The sequence below is a fragment of the Oncorhynchus nerka genome, linkage group LG22 (assembly GCF_034236695.1).
Source record: "Oncorhynchus nerka isolate Pitt River linkage group LG22, Oner_Uvic_2.0, whole genome shotgun sequence".
Lineage (NCBI taxonomy): Eukaryota > Metazoa > Chordata > Actinopteri > Salmoniformes > Salmonidae > Oncorhynchus > Oncorhynchus nerka.
Genome location: NC_088417.1, coordinates 69840875 through 69864333, shown reverse-complemented (window position 1 = coordinate 69864333; position 23459 = coordinate 69840875). Strand labels below are relative to the sequence as shown.

General features: G+C 43.2%; 1 protein-coding gene across 1 annotated transcript in view; it reads left to right on the top strand.

The window, feature by feature from the left end:
• LOC115105573 (spectrin beta chain, non-erythrocytic 4-like) overlaps window positions 1-23459 on the top strand; it is a 30027-nt gene extending 6568 nt beyond the window's left edge. The window contains exons 2-20 of the mRNA XM_065007345.1: window positions 4750-5013; window positions 5634-5864; window positions 6146-6235; window positions 6498-6776; window positions 6996-7126; window positions 7338-7542; window positions 7815-8060; window positions 8417-8551; window positions 9079-9319; window positions 9970-10157; window positions 10822-10906; window positions 11744-11824; window positions 11858-11973; window positions 13966-15545; window positions 15747-15810; window positions 15965-16212; window positions 16494-16664; window positions 16830-16872; window positions 17233-23459. Coding sequence (XP_064863417.1) covers window positions 4750-5013; window positions 5634-5864; window positions 6146-6235; window positions 6498-6776; window positions 6996-7126; window positions 7338-7542; window positions 7815-8060; window positions 8417-8551; window positions 9079-9319; window positions 9970-10157; window positions 10822-10906; window positions 11744-11824; window positions 11858-11973; window positions 13966-15545; window positions 15747-15810; window positions 15965-16212; window positions 16494-16664; window positions 16830-16872; window positions 17233-17544 — 4710 coding nt within the window. The 3' untranslated portion in view covers window positions 17545-23459. The remainder of the gene's footprint in view (window positions 1-4749; window positions 5014-5633; window positions 5865-6145; window positions 6236-6497; window positions 6777-6995; window positions 7127-7337; window positions 7543-7814; window positions 8061-8416; window positions 8552-9078; window positions 9320-9969; window positions 10158-10821; window positions 10907-11743; window positions 11825-11857; window positions 11974-13965; window positions 15546-15746; window positions 15811-15964; window positions 16213-16493; window positions 16665-16829; window positions 16873-17232) is intronic.

Below are 23459 nucleotides of genomic sequence, written 5' to 3'. Positions count from 1 at the left end.
CATACATACATACATACACAGAGAGAGCTCCATCAACAAACACACACACACACACACACACATACATACATACATACATACATACATACATACATACATACATACATACATACATACATACATACACAGAGAGAGCTCCATCAACAAACACACACACACACACACGCACACACATACACACAAACACACACACACACACAAACACACACACACACACACACACACACACACATACATACATACATACATACATACATACATACATACATACATACATACATACATACATACATACACAGAGAGAGCTCCATCAACAAACACACACACACACACGCACGCACACACATACACACAAACACACACACACACACAAACACACACACACACACACACACACACATACATACATACATACATACATACATACATACATACATACATACACAGAGAGAGAAGGAAAACGCCACAAGCTTTGATCTCTCTCTCCACATCTACACTCCCCTACGTATTTATTTGGAAAGTGAAGCTAAGATGTTTAATATGGCTCTATACCGCCATTGTGGATTTAAAATCAAGTGTTTTATATGGGGCAACAGTACAGAATGCCACCCCTTATTTGAGGGTATTTTCATATATATCTCTGTTATACCATTTAGAAATTAAAGCGATACCATTTAGAAATTAAAGCACTTTATGTATCCAATCCCCCCCATTTGAAGTTACAGTGCCTTAAGGGAGTATTCACGCCCCTTGACTTTTTCCACATTTTGTTGTGTTAAAGCCTGAATTTAAAATATATTCAAATGAGATGTTTTGTCACTGGCCTACACACAATACCCCATAATGTCAAACTGGAATTATGTTTTTAGAAATGTTTAGAAATGAATACAAATTAAAAGCTGAAATATCTTGAGTCAATAAGTATTCAACCCCTTTGTTATGGCAAGCCTTAACAAGTTCAGGAGTAAATATGTGCTTAACAAGTCACATAATAAGTTGGACTCACTCTGTGTGCAATAATAGTTTTTGACATGATTTTAAACACTAACATCTCTGTGACCCGTACATACAATTATCTGTAAGGTCCCTCAGTCGAGAAGTTCATTTCAAACACAGATTCAACCACAAAGACGAGGGAGGTTTTCCAATACCTCACAAAGAAGGGAACCTATTGGTATATCATTTTTTAAAGAAGAAGCAGACATTGAATGTCCCTTTGAGCATGATGAAGTACACCCAGTCACTACAAAGATATAGGCGTCCTTCCTAATTCAGTTGCCGGAGCAGAAGGACACCGCTCAGGGATTTCACCGACTTTAAAACAGTTACAGACAATAATGATGAGTGAGAATGTTACAGAGGCATAAATATCATACCCCCCCCCAAAAAAAAAATGCTAAACGCTCCCCTTATTGGTAATGGTGAGAGGTGCATGTTTTGGGGGCATGATCTTTGCGCATCTGTAACTTTCTCACTCAGCGTTATTCCAGATTCATTCATGATTATCACGTTTGCATCCACATTAGAAGTATTAAGAAATATGTTATATTCTTGTTTACAATAAAAGTGACTCCAAAATGACACAATACATTATTTACCATTCAGTTCTATTGGGCAGAACATAATCCAAAACACAACCAAAACCATCTGTACCATGTATCCAAAAGGTTTGCAGTGTCACAAGCTTTGTAGTCATTGCGTGCTAGGAATATGGGACCAAATACAAAACTTTAAGTAAATGTAATACATATAAGTGAATTTGTCCAAATACTTATGGCAACTTCAAATGGGGAGACTAGATACATAAAGTGTCCAAACAGTAAACAGATACACTACATGACCAAAGGTATGTGGACGCCTGTTCTGTGAACATCTCATTCCAAAATCATGGGCATTAATATGGAGTTGGTCCCCCCTTTGCTGCCTCCACTCTTCTGTGAAGGCTTTCCACTAGATGTTGGAACATTGCTGCGGGGACTTGCTTCCATTCAGCCACAAGAGCGTTAGTGAAGTCGGGCACTGATGTTGGGCGATTAGGCCTGGCTCGCAGTCTGCATTCCAATTTATCCCAAAGGTGTTCAAGTTCTTTCACACTGACAAACCATTTCTGTATGGACCTCGCTTTGTGCACAGGGGAATTGTCATGCTGAAACAGGAAAGGACCTTCCCCAAACTGTTACCACAAAGTTGGAAGCACAGAATCATCTAGAATGTCATTGTATGCTGTAGCATTAAGATTTCCCTTCATTGGAACAAAGGGGCCTAGCCCGAACTTTACAGTTGGCACTATGCATTGGGGCAGGTAGCGTTCTCCTGGCATCCGCCAAATCCAGATTCATCCATCGGACTGCCAGATGTTGGAGCATGATTCATCACTCCAGAGACAGCGTTTCCACTGCACCAGAGTCCAATGGTGGCGAGCTTTACACCACTCCAGCCGATGCTTGGCGTTGTGCATGGTGATCTTAGGCTTGTGTGCGGCCATTCCATGAAGCTCCCGACAAACCATTATTGTGCTGATGTTGCTTCCATAGGCAGTTTGGAACTCAGTTGTCAGTGTTGCAACCGAGGACAGCTGATTTTTACGATCCACTCGCTTCAGCACTCGGCGGTCCCGTTCTGTGAGCTTGTGTGGCCTACCACTTCACGGCTGAGCTGTTGTTGCGCTGAGACTAGACATTTCCACTTCACAATAACAGCACTTACAGTTGACCGGCGTAGCTCTAGCAGGAAAGAAATGTGACGAACTGACTTGTTGGAAAGGTGGCGTTCTATGACGGTGCCACGCTGTAATTAAGGCCATTCTACTGCCAAAGTTTGTCTATGGCGATTGCATGGCTATGTGCTCAATTTTACACACCTGTCAGCAGCGGGTGTGGCTGAAATAGCCAAATCTACTACTTTGAAGGGGTGTCCACATACTTTTGTAGACATAGTGTATGTATGGAAATACCCTCAAATAAAAGGTGACATGTTTACTGTCGCTTCATACTAAACAAAATTAAAGTTCTAGCTTCCACTGTCCAAATAAAAACGCCTTTTGACATTTCTTGGGCCATTGTAGCCTTGCTCATGTGTTGACTTAGATTCAGGGACCAAGATTATAAATTAACCACACATTTGTTATAGCCCAGAGATTGAACAAAAGATATGACATTTGAGGTTGTCTTGATGTTTTTGACCAGACATAACATCGGTTGTTCATTCAAAAGGTATTTGTCTTCTTTTTCCTAAACAACCTTTTAGTTAGGGTCATGACCTTTAAACTAGTGGTGATCGGGTTATTTCTCTGTTTTTAAACAACTAATTGACCGATGTCGGTTAAATTATTTGGATTCCATTTATTTCAGTTTTGTTGTGTGAGCTCAATCCGCACATTGCAGTTTCTCTAGAGATAACTCATATCCAGCCTGAACTGTGCGATGTAGTAGGGAGTTGTAGTTTCCAACAGGCCAATATTCTACATAGTTTAGTGCATAAAATGGGTAATTAACTACAATGACCATAATCCATTGCTCGTCTACTTGTCCAGTAGATTGTTATTTCTTTTAGGCCTGCTACATAAAAGTATGCCTTTTTACTTTGAAGAACTACAAAATAGGGATTTTGTCAGACAGCATAGGCAGCAGTTCTATAGAAATGGGATGACTTGGAATTAAATAATAAAGTAATCAAATAAACAAATGTAATATACACAACTGAAATATTTGATTAAAGTAATGTGAATAAATGATGGTTAATAAGTGATAAGCAGTAATGGGCAGTCACTACCACCATGGGACTTTGATTGTTTTATTTATGTGTTGTTAAAGCATTCAACCCACATAATTGAAAGCGAAAGCGAAAACCGTGATTGTTTTTTAGTAATCGAACCGAAACTGAACCGACCTCAAAAAACATTAATTGCTCAGCACTACTTTAAACCGAGACAGTGCTGTGCTTTTCTGTGGTGACTTCAAATGATTATGCTTTGAATGACTGGGAGCCATAGCCTTTTATTGAGACACTGTAGACTTGTGTGCAGACACAGGATGATTTTCATGGAATTCATGTAAAATCAACCTAAAATCAACCTGATTGAAAAGCTTGCCCTACAACCAAGCATCTTTAAATGGCCACGATGAACATAAGTATGACATTACGGAAGATCAATCCACCTACGCATAGACAGCAATAGAGAGACATGAAACATTGTCTATGCTTCAATCTGCTGCAGTCATCCTGCACATTTCACACTATGCTTTGTTAGTCAGATCTGGTCATATTAGGCTTGGGTTTAATCATTTCATATTTTCTGGCATTATGCACTAAAGAGTAGTACTGTATGGAGATTGTAGCCTATATCTGAGAGATTTTCAGCATACTGTACTAAACGAGGCAACAATCAGCACAGCCAGTGAGTAACATCCCTCCAAGGGAAAGCTGACATTATACTAGTGTACATGTTGGAGAGAACCATGACATCTCTCAGTTGAGAAATCCGACTGTTCATTACTTTATTTAACATCAGAGTTTGATTTTATCACAGTACCAGCAGGGTGCCTTTACCGTTACGATAATGGCATATGATTTAAAAAAAACGTTATATCAACTGAACTATCTTATATTTAATCATACAAACAGTGAAATGAATTGTTGGCCATGTAAATGACAGTAGTTAGGATAAACTAAAACTAAGAAAATAACTTTGGTAGTGCAGATACTGTATGTAACCACCGTTCTCTCTCTCTCTCCTCTATGTGCCTTCAGGAGGGTCAGGAACTGATCGATGAGAAGCCGGAGCTGCGTTCGGTGGTGCAGCAGAAGCTGGAGGAGATCCGGGAGTGCTGGACGGACCTGGAGAGCACCACCAAGGCCAAGGCCCGGGCTCTGTTTGAGAACAACAAGCCAGAGCCGGTGGTGAAGAGCTACTCAGACCTGGACCACCAGCTCTCTGGCCTGGAGAAACAGCCCCCTCAGCTGGAGCAGGCTCACCATCTGCCCACCTTCAATGAGCAGCTGCATAAATTCCAGGTGTCTATCTGTGGAGGCTGCTGAGGGGAGAACGGCTCAAAGTAATGGCCGGAACACAGCAAATGGAATGACATCAAACACCTGGAAACCATGTGTTTGATGTATTTGATACCATTCCACTGACTCCACTCCAGTCATTATCACGAGCCTGTCCTCCCCAATTAAGGGGCCACCAACCTCCTGTGGTGTCTGTTTACTGTTACAGGTTGTTTTTTATGTTTTTTGTTTGAAGGCAGTTATTTTGTGACAAAGACTTTGTGCTTTGGACAACTTATATCAGAACATGGAGACTACATTTAAGATTTCAACTACATTTTCAATGAGTTTATGTAATCTTTACAATCCATTCTACTGTCTGTTAATGCTATAGAAGCCGTTGTTGTGATTTTTCTGTGCCAAGTTCCCGCCCACCAGCCACTAGGTTGGTTGACATTAAAGAATGCACCGTATGCTTTGTTCTTAAAGCCGTCTAACCCATTACATAACGTTGAAACACAACACACACATAAGAAAATAGCTGAAAGTGCTGTTCAAGCCCATGTGCTGTGTGTTTGGGGCATCAGTCTCTCATCATCTAGCTCTAACATGACCTTTCCTTCTCTCGGGCTGGCCTTCCTCAGTCTCAGATGGGGGACTTGTACAAGGACGTAGGGGAACTAGGGTCCCTCCAGGGGGTGTGCCTCCCCCAGCGAGGCAGCCTGGAGAAAGGCAGGGAAGGAGAAGGGGGCGAGCAGCCAGCTGTGGTGGAGACCCGCATCGTGCGCCTCATCGAGCCCCTGAAGGAGAGACGTCGCATTCTGCTGGCCTCCAAGGAGATGCATCAGGTCGCCCAGGACCTGGAGGAAGAGATAGTGAGTGACTGACACACTTCATTACTCCATGGTGCCTCCAGCCTTTCTTACTCTCTATCTATCCCTCTCTTCCTGGCATAACTTAATCTATCCATATATTCAGTTTGTTTCTATCCTATAGCCTCATAAGGTCTCTAATATGTTTTTCTAAATGTTTCTTATGTTATGTGGCCAAAGGTTTAATATGTCTCCCATCCTTGATCAATTAAACCACCAGGCTCTCCTATCAATGAGATAGGTATGTACAGACAGTCACTGATGACAATTTGCTGATGTTATAGCTGTGGATCCAGGAGCGGCTTCCTCTGGCTTCCTCTAAGGATTACGGCAACAACCTGCAGAGTGTTCAGCAGCATGTCAAGATCAACCAGGTGAGAGACAGATTACCTCTATACAAGCACACAACACTATCTGCTCACAGCACAGTATCAACTCAGTCACTAGCCCTGCTCAGCTCAGACCTTACACTCCCCACAACACTAAACCATGGTTGTGTTCAGTAGGGAACACCGCCACACACTTTTGGTGAAGGAAAACGATAGTACCTCCCCAGATACTACCTCCCCATTTCACTCTGTTTGGAGGCGTTTTTTTCCAGCTGAACATGACCCCTGTCTCTTATTGGTCCGTCAGACGCTGCAGAGGGATCTGCAGGGTCGCCGGGCGCGGGTTGAGGAGGTGTTGGACCGGGCGGGGATCATCGCCTCTCTGCGGACCCCTGAGGTGGACTTTGTGCGCGAGGGGGCAGGGCACGTGCGTCAGCTTTGGGAGGTGCTGAGGCTAGAGGCGGAGAGGAGGACTGTGATGCTGGATGTGGTGCTGCAGGCCCAGCAGTATTACAGCGAGGCGGCCAAAGTCGAGTCCTGGCTGGCAGGCCAGAAACTGCACCTCATCAGCGAGGAGAAGGGTATGGTACGTATTGCTGGCATGGTATCATGAGACTGAACTGATAGGGTGGGCATGAGACTGGCCCATTGGTTAGTGCACAGTGCTCCAGGAGGACTTTTACCATCATTTGTCTGCTGTGCCTTTCTTTTACAAACAATTTACGTCTGAGTGATGGTTTGTTTGTAAAATGTATGTATCTGTGAACAAGGATTTGGTCCCTAATATGAGGTCCCTCTTGTGTAGGACGAAGCAAGCACCCTGCAGCTGCTGAAGGAGCACCTGGCCTTGGAGGCGATGGTGGAGAACTACGCTGAGACAGTGGGCATGCTCTCCCAGCAGTGTCAGAGGCAGCTGGAACTGGCACACCCAGACAGGCACGAGGAGACACACTGACAGTCACTCTCAGGCTCAGACTAGATCTAAACACATCCTTCAATGATACCCACAAACAACGGCTAATTTATTAGTGGAATTTTACGATAGACCATGGAGCAAATAAAATGATCTCAGTTTGTATAGAATGATCAGTTCTCTTACTGTCTACTGTGTAAACATCACCCTCAATATCCCCTCTCTCTGTGGCAGTGAGGGGATCACCAAGCAGCAGTCCCACATAGACCGTCTGTACGTGTCTCTGAAGGACATGGTGGAGCACAGGAAGACCAAACTGGAGCAGCAGTATTGGATGTACCAGCTCAACAGAGAGGTGGAGGAGTTAGAAAAGTGGATCACTGAGCGGGAGGCCGTTGCCAGCTCCACTGAGCTGGGCCAAGACCTGGAAGATGTCACGGTCAGTCTGTCAATCAATCAGTCAGGCAATCAATCAATCAATTGATGATTCATGTTCACAATCAGTCCCTGGCAAATGGCATTGTCATGTGTTTATTCAATAAACATAATTTTATGTGAGTATTTGAGTTTTCAAGTGCACCATAAACACAGAACTGAGTGAGACAAAACGAAATGCAATAAAAATAGCATCAATGAAATGAAAATGTGAAATATGATACATGCCCTCTATAACTTTGGTCCCAAGCTTATTTTGGTCTCTCTCTCACACAGATGCTACAAGAAAAATTCACCAAGTTCTGCTCAGAGACCAACAGCATAGGCCAACAGAGGATGGAGCAGGTGAATAAGATGGTGAACGAGATGATAGACTGCGGCCACACGGACGCGGCCACAATCGCTGAGTGGAAGGATGGACTGAACGAGTCATGGGCCGACCTACTGGAGCTCATGGAAACCCGAGGACAGATGCTAACAGCATCATACCAGCTGCACAAGTTCTTCACCGACTGCAAAGAGGTATAGCACAGTGTTTCCACAAGATTATTTTCTATATAGGCCCCCAAATCAACATCAAGGTCCTCTTTAACCAAAATGTTTAATTGAAACCAATTGAATCCAAATAAATGTAGGCAAAGGGAAACAGAGCTAGGCAGAGAGGCCTGACCTGCCTGTACAATGGTGAAATAAACCCTAGTACGGCTCGGCTGGATATATATTAGATAACATCAGACAGCGTAATGTTTCGAGCTGCTGGTAGACCGTAGACAGTGTAGACACTGTGGTCCTGCCATTATCCTGATGTGTGAGGTACTATTTCTGAGGGTCTTGTGATGGTGATGATGCTGTCTGTCCTGTGCTGTGCTGTGCTGTAGGTCTTGGTTCAGATTGCGGGGAAGATGAGGCAACTACCAGAGGTGAGGGCGTGCCAAGCCAGCATCGCCAACCCGGCCACGCTGCAGAGGCTCATGCGCTCTTTTGAGCACGCCCTCCAGTTGCTTGTCTCACAGGTGAGTGTAAATTCCTCTATGACCTTGAGGAACATCAATGCTCTCTGGATCTCCTCTAACACGGTGGCAGGGTAGCCTAGTGGTTAGAGTGTTGGACTAGTAACCGAAAGGTTGCAAGTTCGAATCCCCGAGCTGACAAGGTACAAATCTGTCGTTCTGCCCCTGAACAGGCAGTTAACCCACTGTTCCTAGGCCGTCATTGAAAATAAGAATTAGTTCTTAACTGACTTGCCTAGTAAAATAAAGGTAAAATAAAATAAAACACCCATCAGTCAAATAAGTAATTATCCTGGAGGGCATAAGTATGTTACAGATGTTAACCCCAAGATACACAGTGGAGCTGTAAACAGAATAGCATTATGCGCACAGTAGCAAAGATGAAAGATATTGTGCACGAACTCGAGTCATACTTTTGCCTCAACCTTAGCTAGCACACCTGATTAACTTGGCTGTAAACTAAACTGACTACCAACTATGATTAGATGATGATTTGAGATGACAGAGGCATGTCCTGTGTGGTACTCCAGGTAAGGCAGCTGCAGGAGAACGCGGCCCAGCTGAGGGCCATCTACGCCGGGGAAAAGGCAGAGGCCATCATGAGCAAGGAACAGGAAGTGATGTCAGCATGGAAGGAGTTGCTGGTTTCCTGTGAGGCCAGTCGCGTGCAGGTCACCTCGGTGACAGACAAGGTCCAGTTCTTCTCAGTGGTGCGTGAGCATCTCATGTGGATGGAAGGCATCATGGGACAGATTGGAGGGGACGACCCCAGGTAAGTAATTGAAGGTCTCCTTACCTGAACTGAAGTCTAATTGTCAGCCATTTTGTTAATCTCATACCTCTGATACGTGTAAAAAAATAACTGTATCTGTAATGTATATGTAATGTTCTATTTGAGTTACCATTTCAGCACCCCTAGTTGAGCTAATTCCTTCTTGGCTTGCACACAATGTAGGGTGTATGGTCCCATTCATGTTATGCAATAAAGCTCTCTTTACTGCCTAGTTTAAAAATAAAACGCTTAGTCACCTTGACCTGAATGTCTTCTGCCATTCAATTTTTGTTTACCGTATTTAAGTAGTCCTGACTCTTCTTTTAATTTATGTATGACAGGATGTTCACATCGCTCATTTACTCTACTTTCTACAGCTAGTTTCTCAGTACACTAACCAGGCACTTGGCTAACATTTCACACATACACTTTACATACTACTGAACTAAGCCGGGCCAGCCTGTACTTCGCTGGCATGTTTACAGTATGTATCCACCATATAGTTACTAGAACCATGCTGGAAAGGACGACTTGAAAATAAAATATCCAAGCCAGCACAAGAAAGTGTGGTTCGAACCGGAACGATATGGTGTTATAATGGTAATAGGTCCCTCTCTTCACTGGACTCTTCTTTTATGACATTTGCATGGTGTGTTTCCCTCCTGTCTGACTTGGTCCTATGGGGTGGCTTCTGCCAGGGATTCGTCCTCTGCGGACGTGATGATGAAACAACATGGTGAGCTGAAAGCCAAGATGGACGGCCGCAGTAAGACCCTACAACAGTGTGTTGAGCTGGGAAAGATCCTGTTGGCCGCAGGCAACCCAGCAGCTGAGGAGGTCAGCATCACACACAACACAACACAACACAACACACTGTATACACCAAAACCACACAGCCTCACATACAACACAACACTCTGTATGCAGCAAAACAACACAACACTCTATGCAGCAAAACCCCACAGCCTCACATGCAACACAACACACTGTGTGCAGAAAGACAGGTTGAATAAACGTTGTTTCCACATCATATCAACCCCATTAATGTATGTGATGACATGGAGAACTCATTGAATTTGTAAAAAGTAATCAACATAAGGGCATTTCGTATTTTTGTCACCTAACTTTTAACCTAAATCCAATGGCGTGACATCTTTTGTTGATTTCATGTTGAAATATTTGACAACTCAACCAAATGTAAATCAATACTAGACGTTGAACTGACATCTGTGCCCAGTGGGTAAACAACACACAATGCAGCAAAACCATATTTCAATCATGTAGTGTTACTGTAACTAAAAAAGAACAATAGATATTGTATAAGTGTGTCGTCAATGTTGTGCGTAAGGAGGTGTATCACTTAACCTCATATGATGATGAATGAGATTCTGTGTCAAGACTGACTTAAAATATTTTGATAAATTGTCATTACGTTACATTTCCTGTAATCTTGAATGCACCCCGACTCTCTCTCTCACTCTCTCTCTCTCTCTCTCCACAGATAAAGGATAAGTTGGACACACTCCTGGCTAAGCAGAAGGATCTCTCTGAGAGATGGGACAAACACCAGGAAAAGCTACAGCGCAGTGAGTGACTCACTACACTGTAAGGCACTGTGGAGGGAGCACAAAGAGCTCTCAGGCAGCACTGCAGAATTTTTTATATGGAAGGAAGGAAGGGCTCGTGCTCAAGAGAAGTACTGGTTTTAGATCGTGCCTCAGCGAATGGCTTTCACTATAAATATTTATGTGTGTGTGTGTGTGCGTGTGTGTGTGTGTGTGTGTGTGTGTGTGTGTGTGTGTGTGTGTGTGTGTGTGTGTGTGTGTGTGTGGGCTTCAACAATCATTTCAACGTGACTAAACTAGACGACACGTTACAAAACAGTACAGCCATTTTTGTCTTGAGCGGGGGGGGTGGGGGCGGAACTTAATTACAAATAATATTTACACTGCAAATTGGTCACAATAATCCCAAACAGATATAATATTTGACTAAAACATAATAATTTCAAACCTTGCTTAAATTTGTATATGATCACGTCTCTCTCTATTATGTGTGGGAATACTCCAAAATGTAAATCACTTGGAGCTGATTTCCTGTTGTTTTACAGTCTTTTATGTCCCCAAAAAATAAATAATATATACTTTTGTATATATATACTTACTTTTGGCTCAGAAAACGTGGGGAGCCAAATAAAACCACTGACCCGCCGGGCCGCCAGTTGGGGAACCCTGACCTAGCACTAGAGTTGAGATAACCACCTGTAACTTTCATGTAAATCATTCATGGATGTCAGTGGGAGACAAATTCATGCCCATTCAGCATAAATGTGTACAGTATATGAGCTTTGGTTAATGTTAAAAGACTTTGTTATAATAAGAACTATCGAATTGCGCATGCCCATCTCTTCTTCTTTTCTACAGAGAAGGATCAGTTCCAGTATGCCCAGGAGACGGTGACGGCGGAGGCCTGGCTGAAGGCCAAGGAGCCGCTAATCAACTCTAGCTCCAACTCCAGGGAGGCTGGGGGTGCTGGAGGCGAGGCCCAGGCTCAGACTGACGAGGTGGAGCAGCTCATCCTCCGCCACGAGGCCTTCCGTAAGGCTGCAGCTACCTGGAAGGAGCGCTTCAGCTCACTGAGACAGCTCTCCAACGTAAGCTCTTCTTTAGATAGATACAGACAGTCTACTGTAATGTACCACTGGCTCGTCATTGTTGGCACTGTCTGGTGACGAAGCAGATTTACTTAAGTCTTTGCTTATGTCTATTATCTAACATCTAACATACAGTACCAGTCAAAAGTTTGGACACACCTACTCATTGTTCTTTATTTTCACTACTTTCGATTTGTAGAATAATATTGAAGACATCAAAATTATGCAATAACACATATGGAATCATGTAGTAATCAAAAAAGTGTTACACAAATCAAAATATATTTTAGATTTTAGATTCTTTAAGGTAGACACCCTTTGTCTTGATGACATCTTTGCACACTCTTGTTATTCTCTCAACCAGCTTCACCTGGAATTATTTTCCAACAGTCTTGAAGGAGTTTCCACATATGCTGAGCACTTGTTGGCGGCTTTTTCTTCACTCTGTGGCCCAACTCATCCTCCTCGCTGCTTCACGATGGGAACTACACATGCGGATATCATCCGTTCACCTATTCTGCGTCTCACAAAGACAGGGTGGTTGGAACCAAAAAAATCTCACATTTGGAGTCATCAGACCAAAGGACAGATTTCCACCGGTCTAATGTCCATTGATTGTATTTCTTGGCCCAAGCAAGTCTCTTCTTATTATTGGTGTCCTTTAGTAGTGGTTTCGTTGCAGCAATTCGACCATGAAGGCCTGATTCACACAGTCTCCTCTGAACAGTTGATGTTGAGATATGTCTGTTTTTTTGTTTTATTTTTTATTTATTTTTATTTTACCCCTTTTTCTCCCCAATTTCGTGGTATCCAATTGTTGTAGTAGCTACTATCTTGTCTCATCGCTACAACTCCCGTACGGGCTCGGGAGAGACGAAGGTTGAAAGTCATGCGTCCTCCGATACACAACCCAACCAGCCGTACTGCTTCTTAACACAGTGCGCATCCAACCCGGAAGCCAGCCGCACCAATGTGTCGGAGGGTACACCGTGCACCTGGCAACCTTAGTTAGCGTGCACTGTACCCGGCCCGCCACAAGAGTCGCTGGTGCGCGATGAGACAAGGACATCCCTACCGACCAAGCCCTCCCTAACCCGGACGACGCTAGGCCAATTTTGCATCGCCCCACGGACCTCCCGAACTTATCCTTTGCAGGAGAGGTAACTCTGTGTCTTCCTTTCCTGTGTCTGTCCTCATGAGAGACAGTTTCATCACAGCGCTTGATGGTTTTTGCGACTACACTTCCAAAGTTCTTGATATTTTCCGGATTGACTGACCTTCATGTCTTAAAGTAATGATGGACTTTCGTTTCTCTGCTGAGTTCAGATGTTCTTGCCATAATATGGACTTGGTCTTTTACCAAATAGGGTTATCTTCTGTATACAACCCCTACCTTGTCACAACACAACTGATTGGCTCAAACGCATTAAGAATGAAAGAAATTCCACAAATTAACCTTTAACAAGGCACACCTGTTAATTGAAATGCATTCCAGGTGACTACCTCAAGAAGCTATTTGAGAGAATACTAAGAGTATACAACGCTGTCATCAAGTCAAAGGGTGGCTACTTCGAAGTATCTCAAATATAAAATATATTTTGATTTGTTTAACACTTTTTTTGGTTACTTCATGATTCCATATGTGTTATTTCATAATTTTCATATCTTCACTATTATTCTACAATATAGAAAAAAATAGAAAAGAAATTAAGAAAAACCCTTGAATCAGTAGGTGTGTCCAAACTTTTGACTGGTACTGTATCTGTTAGGATTTTGTTTTCTTTCTTAGTCAAAGGGTTTCGTTCAGACGTTTGATTAAATAGCTTACAAGACAAAAAAGGTATTTTAAGTACAGTTTGTCCAGTCCTGCGGGGTTTGGGGCGGTCTCGGGCGCGCGGGCGCTCGTAGGTCACGGGTGCTGTATCTGTTATACCTGATAATTGTTTTGCTGTTATGTTTTTCATTACTCTTCACTGCAATCTTGACTTTCAGGCAGAGAAGCTGAGAGAAGAACAGAGCAGCAAGCCTGCCCCAACGCCACTCTCCAGTCGGAGGATGTTCCCATCATCCTGCCTCACTCCGACCTTTCCCCTTGCTACCTCAACTCTGCTGAGGCAGACGGTCCAGCTGCATATTGAGCCCAGGCCCAAGCAGACTAGTCTGGGGATGGCTGCCTCTGCCTCCACTGCAGCCCAGAGGTTGGGTTCTACCATGGCCAGCTACACTCCTGTCATGAATGGCTCCAGTTACCATGGACTGGACCATCAGAGCAGCAGCGGGGGGTTGGAGAGTTCTAACTACCCTGGGCTAAACCATCAGGCCTGTGGAGGTGTGGACAGCAGCTCCAGTTACCTTGGAGTGAACCATCAGACTGCCCCCCCGCCAGTGGATAGTTCTGGCTACCTTGGACTGAACCATCAAAGCAGTGGGGGTATGGTTAGTCCAGGCTACCTACCTCAAAATCAAAGTAGTGGGGGTATGGGTAGTCCAGGTTACCTGCCGCAAAATCAAAGCAGTGGGGGTATGGGTAGTCTAGGCTACCTGCCGCAAAATCAAAGTAGTGGGGGTACGGGTAGTCAAGGCTACCTACCGCAAAATCAAAGTATTGGGGGTATAGTTAGTCCAGGCTACCTTGCGCAAAATCAACACAGTGGTGGTATGGGTAGCTCAGGCTACCTTGCACAAAATCTAAGTAGTGGGAGTATGGGTAGTTCAGGCTACTTGGCTCAAAACCATCAAAGCAGTGGTGGTATGGGTAGTTCAGGCTACCTGGCTCAAAACCATCAAAGCAGTGGTGGTATGGGTAGTTCAGGCTACCTGGCTCAAAACCAAGGTAGTGGGGTTATGGGTAGTTCAGGCTTCCTTGCGCAAAACCAATGTAGTGGAATTATGGGTAGTTCAGGGTACCTTGCGCAAAATCAAAATAGTGGTGGTATGGGTAGCTCAGGCTACCTTGCACAAAATCTAAGTAGTGGGGGTATGGGTAGTTCAGGCTACATTGCACAAAACCAAGGTAGTGGGTGTATGGGTAGTTCAGGGTACCTTGCGCAAATCCAAGGTAGTGGAGGTATGGGTAGTTCTAGCTATCTGCCTCAAAGTGGTGGGGTCATGGACCCCAAAATGGCATATGCGTGGCAGCATCTGAAAGCCGACTGCATGCAGCCCAGGATCAACCATATCCACAAGGCTGTCAACCCCCTCCTGGAGGCCAGCAGGGCGCAGAGGGAACAGTTTGGGGACATCCCCATGGTAGACATGATCGGACCAGAGTCCGGCCTGGAGCTCCTCCATGGCAGGCTTCAAAGGGACCCCCGCGGCAGCCGCTCCGACCCCCAGATGGACCACCTGCGGCGGGAGAGGGAGTACAAGCTGGGCCGCCAGACCTCCAGCGAACAGGAGATCCAGGCGCGGCTCAACGAGCTGCCAATGATCGTGCGTCAGGAGCGCTATAGGCGACGCCTGGAGAGGCAGTCGTCCAGCGAGCAGGAGGGCAGTGGGAAGGCGAGGACACCAAGGCAGGACGACTCCAGCGACATGGAGTCAGCCAAGGAAGGCTCTGACAAACGCTCAACGTGAGTCCAGGACTGCCTGGTCATAGTCTTAGCAGTGATTCCCTGTGCTGTCTGTTTTTGTGGCAACTCATTTCACATGCTCATTACAAAAACAGTTGTGTCTTGTCAGCAATGTCCACTGTGAACCAAATGCTTTGATTTGGAAGGTTTTGATTATATTCCCTGTTTGGGTGACTCATGGCAGAAACTGTCTCATTGCAGAGAGAAGAGAGCCACCACCATGGCTGAGATTGTGGAGCAGGCCCAGGAGAGAGAGGCAGCACAAGTAAGTTATTTCACATGGATTTAACAGTATTTCCTATTTTGGTACATTTATCTGGTGCACATTTTATATTTAGTTTTTGTATAGTGAAGATACAGTTTGTTAAGCCACACAGGCCGGATTTCTGAATGACACACCTCTCTCCTGTCTGTTCCAGGCCAGAGGGGAGACATACCGCCCCACCAGCAGCCTCTCAGCACCCGTGACCTACGAGCGCCCGCGCGCCCGAGACCGCCCCAAACCCCGCAGGAGACCCCGCCCCAAAGAGCTTGAGGAGAAGCGGCGCTCTCGCTCCGCTCCAGCCCAGAGTCCGGCGCAACTCTTGCCGCCCTCACACACTGCCCATAACGAAGGCTTCCTGTACCGCAAACACGACTTTGAGGGCCAGCAAAAGAGTCCCAGCAGGTGGGCTATCCACTGACTCACACACACCACATACCACACCACACACTTTACCACACCCACCCTACTACACACCACACACATAACACACCATAATGCACACCCCACCACACACCCCACCAAACACCACACAACACACCCCACCACACACCGCACAGAATTAAACGGTTACTGTAGATCACTAAAGAATATATACAGTACTCTATTGCCATACTCTATGAATTAACTTTGGGAAAAAGGAGAAACACGCATATGTTGCACAATAAGCTGTTCTTGTTTTGCAGTAAGTCGTGGGTGAACTTGTATTGCGTGTTGTCAAAAGGAGAGATCATTTTCTACAAGGACGCCAAGAGCATCACCACACCTTACAATGAAGAAACCCCACTCGACCTGAGCGTCTGTATATGTGATAGCACCATGGGATACAAGAAGAAGAAAAATGTCTTCGTTATCAAGTATGGCTTGATGAAGAGGATATTTTTTTACTCCAACTTACTCCTTATTATAGCATATCATTATTTTGTTCACCTCAAAACTTTTGAGTGTCTTTAAAATCCCTGACTAGAGAATAGACTCTTGGTAATTCCATAACAATGACTCTCTCCTTTCTTCTCCAACAGGAAAAATGATGGCAATGACTATATTTTCCATGCAAAGGATGAGGTGAGAATGCCTGTGATGAAAATGAACATGTTTCATCTAATGTCTTAACATCAATGATTTACTCCTGTTAGAGAGCTAGATAGGCCACCTCTCTGTGCAGAACTCCTCTCTAAGTTTCTTCCTACAGTAGGTTCCTTCCTTCTAGGGAGTTTTTCATGGCCACTGTGCTTTCGCTTCTGCTTTGCTTGCTCTTTGGGGTTTAGACCGGTTAGCTGTAAAGCACTTTGTGAACTCTGCTGATGTAGAAAGGGCTTTATAAAATAAACTTATTTTGATTGATTTATTGATAAAATTACTAGTCTTGCTTCTTGGTTTTGTAGAATCCCTAACATTCCCATGTCTCTGGGTGCACTGTTGCAGGAGGACCTGAAGGCTTGGGTCACTAACATCACCACCAGTATAAGTGAACACGAGGAGATCGCCAAGTGGGACAAACCCACGACCTCGTCCACAGATCCCGACCGCTCGGAGAGGAAAGAGAAGTCAGAGGGGGATGCAGATGCCAGGTCAGAGAGATCTGAGATGGGAGGAGAAGAGGAGGAAGAGAGGTCTGAGAAGGGAGAGGGGTCCGAGAAGACAGGCGAGGGCTCCGAGAAGGCAGACACGTCGGAGAGGGGTGAGATGGCAGAGGGAGGGGCAGGGGGCTCCAGCACGTCAGGGAAGAGCAAATGATCCCCGCTAAGTGGAGGAGTGGACTGCATCCAACCATCTGCCCGCTCCATCCTAACATTACCCTAAGACACCAGACGGTGGTGAGCAAGCGAGACGGAGGGAGAGTGTGTGCATTTTTGTGCATATCTTCTCTCTCTTTCTCTCTCTCTATATATATCTCTCTGTCTCTCTCTCTCCCTGTGACATCCTGAGGCTTGTGTCCTTGGACTACCTAATGTTAACTGTGACAGACTGATCTTTCAGCCCCTATCCCAGGCAAAATACATCAATGCTTGTATTGCATTTTGGCCCTTGCTGGTAGGTTGGAGGATGGTGGAGATGAACCAGCGCCACCGTGTGGTCACAGGCATTCATCACAGTCACAACTCATTGATAATTTATCTCTTGGATTCACAGCATCTCTCAGTATATATATATATATATAATATACCTATGACTGACTATGTAATGCTCTAGAAAAACCCAAGCAATGGTGAATGAAATGTCTCACAATATTTTGAAAACGCTTTTTTTCTGAAGCAATATACTTTTTTATTTCTTCTCTATGTTTGAGAGAGAGGGAAAGGAGACAAGAAACAGTTACTTATTGTTAATTGTATGATTGGTCACATTCATCATCAGCTTGTTTCCAGCAGGTCAGCAGCACCTTAAACACTTTCAACACATCTGTGTATACTCAGCATATTGACATTTCAAACTCACCTCATCTCTATATCTGAGTCATGCTGTCATGATGGAATGCTGTGTGTGTTAATAATGGAATTGATCAACACACATGTTTCTCTTCTGAACGTTTGGATTAATCGTGCACAGGCCCATGGCATGCCAGGAATAAAGGTGAACTAGAGTTGCCAACGTAAGCAAAACTCAATCACCCCCAAGAGTCTATTTGAGGAGGCCAAACTTAACCCACTTGTAGTGCCAGGCCTGTGTCTACATCTCACTTATTAAATCTAACCATCCATGGCATGACATTGTATAGTGCACCTTTTACTTTAATGAAAAGTAATGTTCTTCATGGTCTTGAAGTTGACCAGTTCTGAAATGAATTTGGCTGTGCAATAATTTAATCTAAAGGAAAGTACTGTGTATAATGCTAACATCGTGGTATAATTCTGGAATACTGAAGAACGTTCTAAAGGCTTCTCTTCAGGGATCTTAAACTCTCCCCACATGAAGTATGGTGATAGGAAGATATGTTTTAATGACAGAGCAGAGAAAGTTCCCCACATTACAAGCCCAAGTCAGACATCCTTCATGCTTCTTTCGAGTTCTATTTGATCTGAGACAAGAAGCAGTATAACCTCATTGCTGTTTTTATTATATTACTGCAATATATTTCATAAGGATTGTAATTGTTGCACTAGTGAAAATACAATAGTAACATCAATATTAGATGAACCTCAGAGTATATTATTAACTACTTCTCCCTCCCTGTTTTCTTTCACTCTGAGTTGAAACCAATAGAAAACAATTGTCAGTCAGAGGGGATTTATCTAGTCATGAAATTGTACATAAGCTACATGGCCAAAGGTATGTGGACAAAGGCTCCTGAGTGGTGCAGTGGTCTAAGGCACTGCATCTCAGTGCTAGAAGCGTCACTACAGACCCTGGTTCAATTCCAGGCTGTATTACAACTGGCAGTAATTGGGAGTCCCATAGAGCGGCGCACAATTGGTCCAGCGTTGTCCGGGTTAGGGTTTGGCTGGGGTAGGCCATCATTATAAATAAGAATTTGTTCTTGACTGACTTGCCAAGTTAAATAAAAGGTTAAATAAATAAAACTGCTCGTTGAACATCTCATTCCAAAATCATGGGCATTAATACGAAGTTGGTCCCCTTTTTGCTGCTATAACAGCCTCCACGCTTCTGAGAAGGCTTTTTTTGAGGTCAGGGCTCTCTCTGTGCAGGCCAGTCATGTTCTTCCACAATGATCTTAACTAACCATTTCTGTATGGACCTTGTTTTGTGCACGGGGGCATTATCATGCTGAAACAGGAAAGGGCCTTCCCCAAACTATTGCCACAAAGTTGGAAGCCCAGACTTGTCTACAATGTCATTGTATGCTGTAGCATTAAGATTTCCCTTCACTAGAACGAAAGGGCCTAGCATGAACCGTGAAAAACAGCCCCAGACCATTATTCTTCCTCCACCAAACTTTACAGTTGGCAATATGCATTGGGGCAGGTAGCGTTCTCCTGGCATCCGCCAAACCCCAATTTGTACGTCGGACTGCCAGATGGTGAAGCGAGTCCAATGGCGGCGAACTTTACACCACTCCAGCCGACGCTTTGTATTGCGCATGGTGATCTTAGACTTGTGTGCGACTCCTCCGCCATGGAAACCCATTTAATGAAGTTTAATGAAGTTATTTAATTTAATGAAGTCGCTCTGGATAAGAGCGTCTGCTAAATGACTTAAATGTAAATGTAAGTTATTGTGCTGACTGCATCCAGAGGCAGTTTGGAACTCGGTAACGGACAGACGATTTTTACGCACTACGCGCTTCAGCATTCGACAGTCCCATTCTGTGAGCTTGTGTAGCCTACCACTTCGCGGCTGAGCCATTGTTGCTCCTAGACGTTTCCAATTCACAATAACAGCCCTCACAGTTTACCGGGGCAGCTCTAGCAGGGCAAAAATGAGACAAACTGACTTGTTGGAAAGGTGGCATCCTATGATGGTGCCACCTTGAAAGTCACTGAGCTCTTCAGCATGGGCCATTCTACTGCCAATGTTTGTCTATGGAGATTGCATAGCGGTGTGCTGGATTTTATACACCTGTCAGCAACAGGTGTTGCTGAAATAGCCGGATCCCCTAATTATCAAGGGGTGTCCACATACTTTTGGACATGTAGTGTATCTTTGAATGTTTACGAATAAATTCTATACTCTAATTAACGGAGTTCTATGTACTGAAGTGGGTTAAGGTTAAAACATTTCTCTTAACTCCACACAAATGAAATGGGGAAAACTCATCAGTCAATTACGATATTACTGTTTATTCCATTTAAATGAAAATATGCAGATTAGGAGTCATCTTTCAAAGGATATATACACCAATATCTAGTTACATTTGACACTTTACAAGGGAAAAGAGTGCTGGACAGGTACATTTGTTGTGTATTTATAAATGTGCGTATTTCAATGAACTGATCATACGGACTTGATACAGACAGTTTTTTCTATTAGTAGCTGAATCCAGTCAGGCAAGTGAAATATTATAAGAACAGTCCTGTTGCGAGGGATAAGTCTACAGACCATTTACTTGAACGGGTTAAATGGCTTGAATGATAACAAAGAACTTGGTAGACTAAATGCTACTGTAGTTTATTTGTTAACTCTGGAGCTGATCAGTCTGGTATCCAGGCTACACACGTTTTAGCTGTGACTCTTGGGTTGTGACTTCAAAGCTAAATACAACCATACATCCCACTATTTCTTTTTTTGCTTAAGCCTCGGTCATATTGGATGATTAATTATAAACATATTGACAAGAACATTCATAAACACAAAGAAAATGTAAGGTTAGTTAGTACTGTACAACTCATAAACTTCAACAGCCAGCATAGTTTGACATTTGGTCGACTGTGTTTATTTTTTATGTCACTCTGAACTTCCAAGTTTCAAATGGGCCACTTTTTACAGATATGTTTTATCTGATTCCCAAATGCCCCATATCATGGACCTGCCAAATCAAACATTACTGCTTAAACTGGTTTGTGTGTAATGTAGTGTTAGTTATAACCAAATATATAAAACAAATATAAAAAATACAACCTTATCAAGCCTTATCCCCAAAACAATGGAAACCAGTATTTTGAAAGTGAATTAATTTAACAAAAGACACAATACAGACTGTTCCATTTGACTCAGGATGCAAATACTGGCACTTATTGACTTTGGCATTAAAGTGTTATGACACACGCAACAGTCAGGACTCTAACTGCAGCTTGTTGATTAGACGCAGTTAACTTATTGGTAACACTTGAAAATGTCACAATATATGTGTTATGTCCTCTGTCACAACGTGGGAAAGAAACTTTTGCGAAACTGTCAATTACAGTATAACAACAAACGGTCTATTGTAGGTGGTTATTATAGGTACCACACCATTCTATATTACAGGCTTTAAAAACTAATGGTACCTAAAATTGTCATCTATTTGTAGGCCTATAGCCAGTTGTTTTTAGTGTAACCTACCCCTCCGGAATTGAGCCTTTCATTGCAATACATATTAGTTAGTTAAACACTAGTAGCTGTTTCTTTTATTCTCCTCTGTGGAAGGAAAGAGAGGCTCTACTTTGCACATGATGTATAGTTCCTCCAATATAATTATAATGATAATTATATGGTTGTAATTCTATTCATTCCAATTCTATGGTTCCTCCATCTACATTCTTATCAGAGAAATCCCCATTGTCTTAGCACATCGATTCCGCCTGCACTGATGAGCGTTGCGTTTGGAGTGACACGATCTGACGTTAGACAATGAGAAATCCTGTCACTTCATGAATAAAACAGGTTAATGATACTACAGTACCTACCAAACAAACAAAAATACTACAAAACCTACTAAACCCACAGAAACAAAGCTCTTGACCTCATTGCTGGTGAGAAGTGTTTTTGTGATTTTGTGTGTTTGTGTTTTTCTTGTCTCAGATACAGTGTACCTTAATGATACCTATACTTTGCTGCTATGACATTTTCTCTATGTAAACCTCCTTACTTGCTGATGCAAAATTGACATGAACATTGATGTATGCTTGACACAGAGGTGTTAAACCAAGATTTTTTCTAAAAGTCAACATCAACCATCCTCCACAGATCACTAGACACATGATGCATTCTATATAGTAGTGGGAGTGATTAAGAAATTCCTGACGTTGCAGCCATTCACAGTGTATAAAAATCTAAGTCAATTTACTTGATTGACTAGAGAAAGTTAAGAGATTCCTGTGTAAGGGATTAAACTCAGTATAAATAAATAAATAAATAAAAGAGAGTACAATTTTTGAGATATGCTTTCATAAAGGTCCATTATCATGATTTTGAGGGGGTATACATACTGTCATTATAATACCTCATGACATAATCACCAATTAGCATAGGAAAACATTTATTAGAATTCATGGACTTAATCCATATGACCAGCTATGAGCTCCATGCTCCAATCTCCACTTCTTAATGCCTTTGTGCATTTAACACATGGAGCAAAATGTCATGTGTCATGATGATACACTTATATAGGCATAATGACACAGTTATGCATACACTTTCAACTAAAGTATTCCCTGTATTTAACTAAGTCATTTGATTTATTTTTTGTAAGATGAAAAATGCTGTCAGTGTCTTCCACACCTTGTAGTATTCATAATGCCATCTGGGGATAGTAACAGAACCACATAGCTCTGATAACCTAAGTGATTAAGTCAGTGATGGATGTCAACTGAAGGGCTGGTCTTTAAAAATAAAAAAAAGTTTTCTGTTTAGAGTTAATAACGCTTCAGATCATTAAGCTTGAAATCTTTGCTTGGTACAAAATAAAAATGTTTTAGCCCTCTAATAGCAGATCAGTGAAAGGCTGAAACGCAGCAGTGCTACCCGCAGTTTTCAAGATGTGCAAGTGGAAACATGAATAATTGATGATGTGGAAGAAGAAATGTCATGCAACTTTTGTTTTGCACTAAAGCACTGCCCCATTGCACAGTGTAAAATGCTAGTGGTGACGCAGGGTCTATAAGAAATATACATGTATACAGTATTGCACAAAGTCTGCACAACTCAATGTAAGTATTTTAAGAATGTACATTTTAATTCTGATTTGTTTATTAAATAGACTGGAGTAACATCTGCCAATATCTGTCTGTTGAAATATGAAACATATTGTCTCATAAACTCTGTTCATCCCTTAA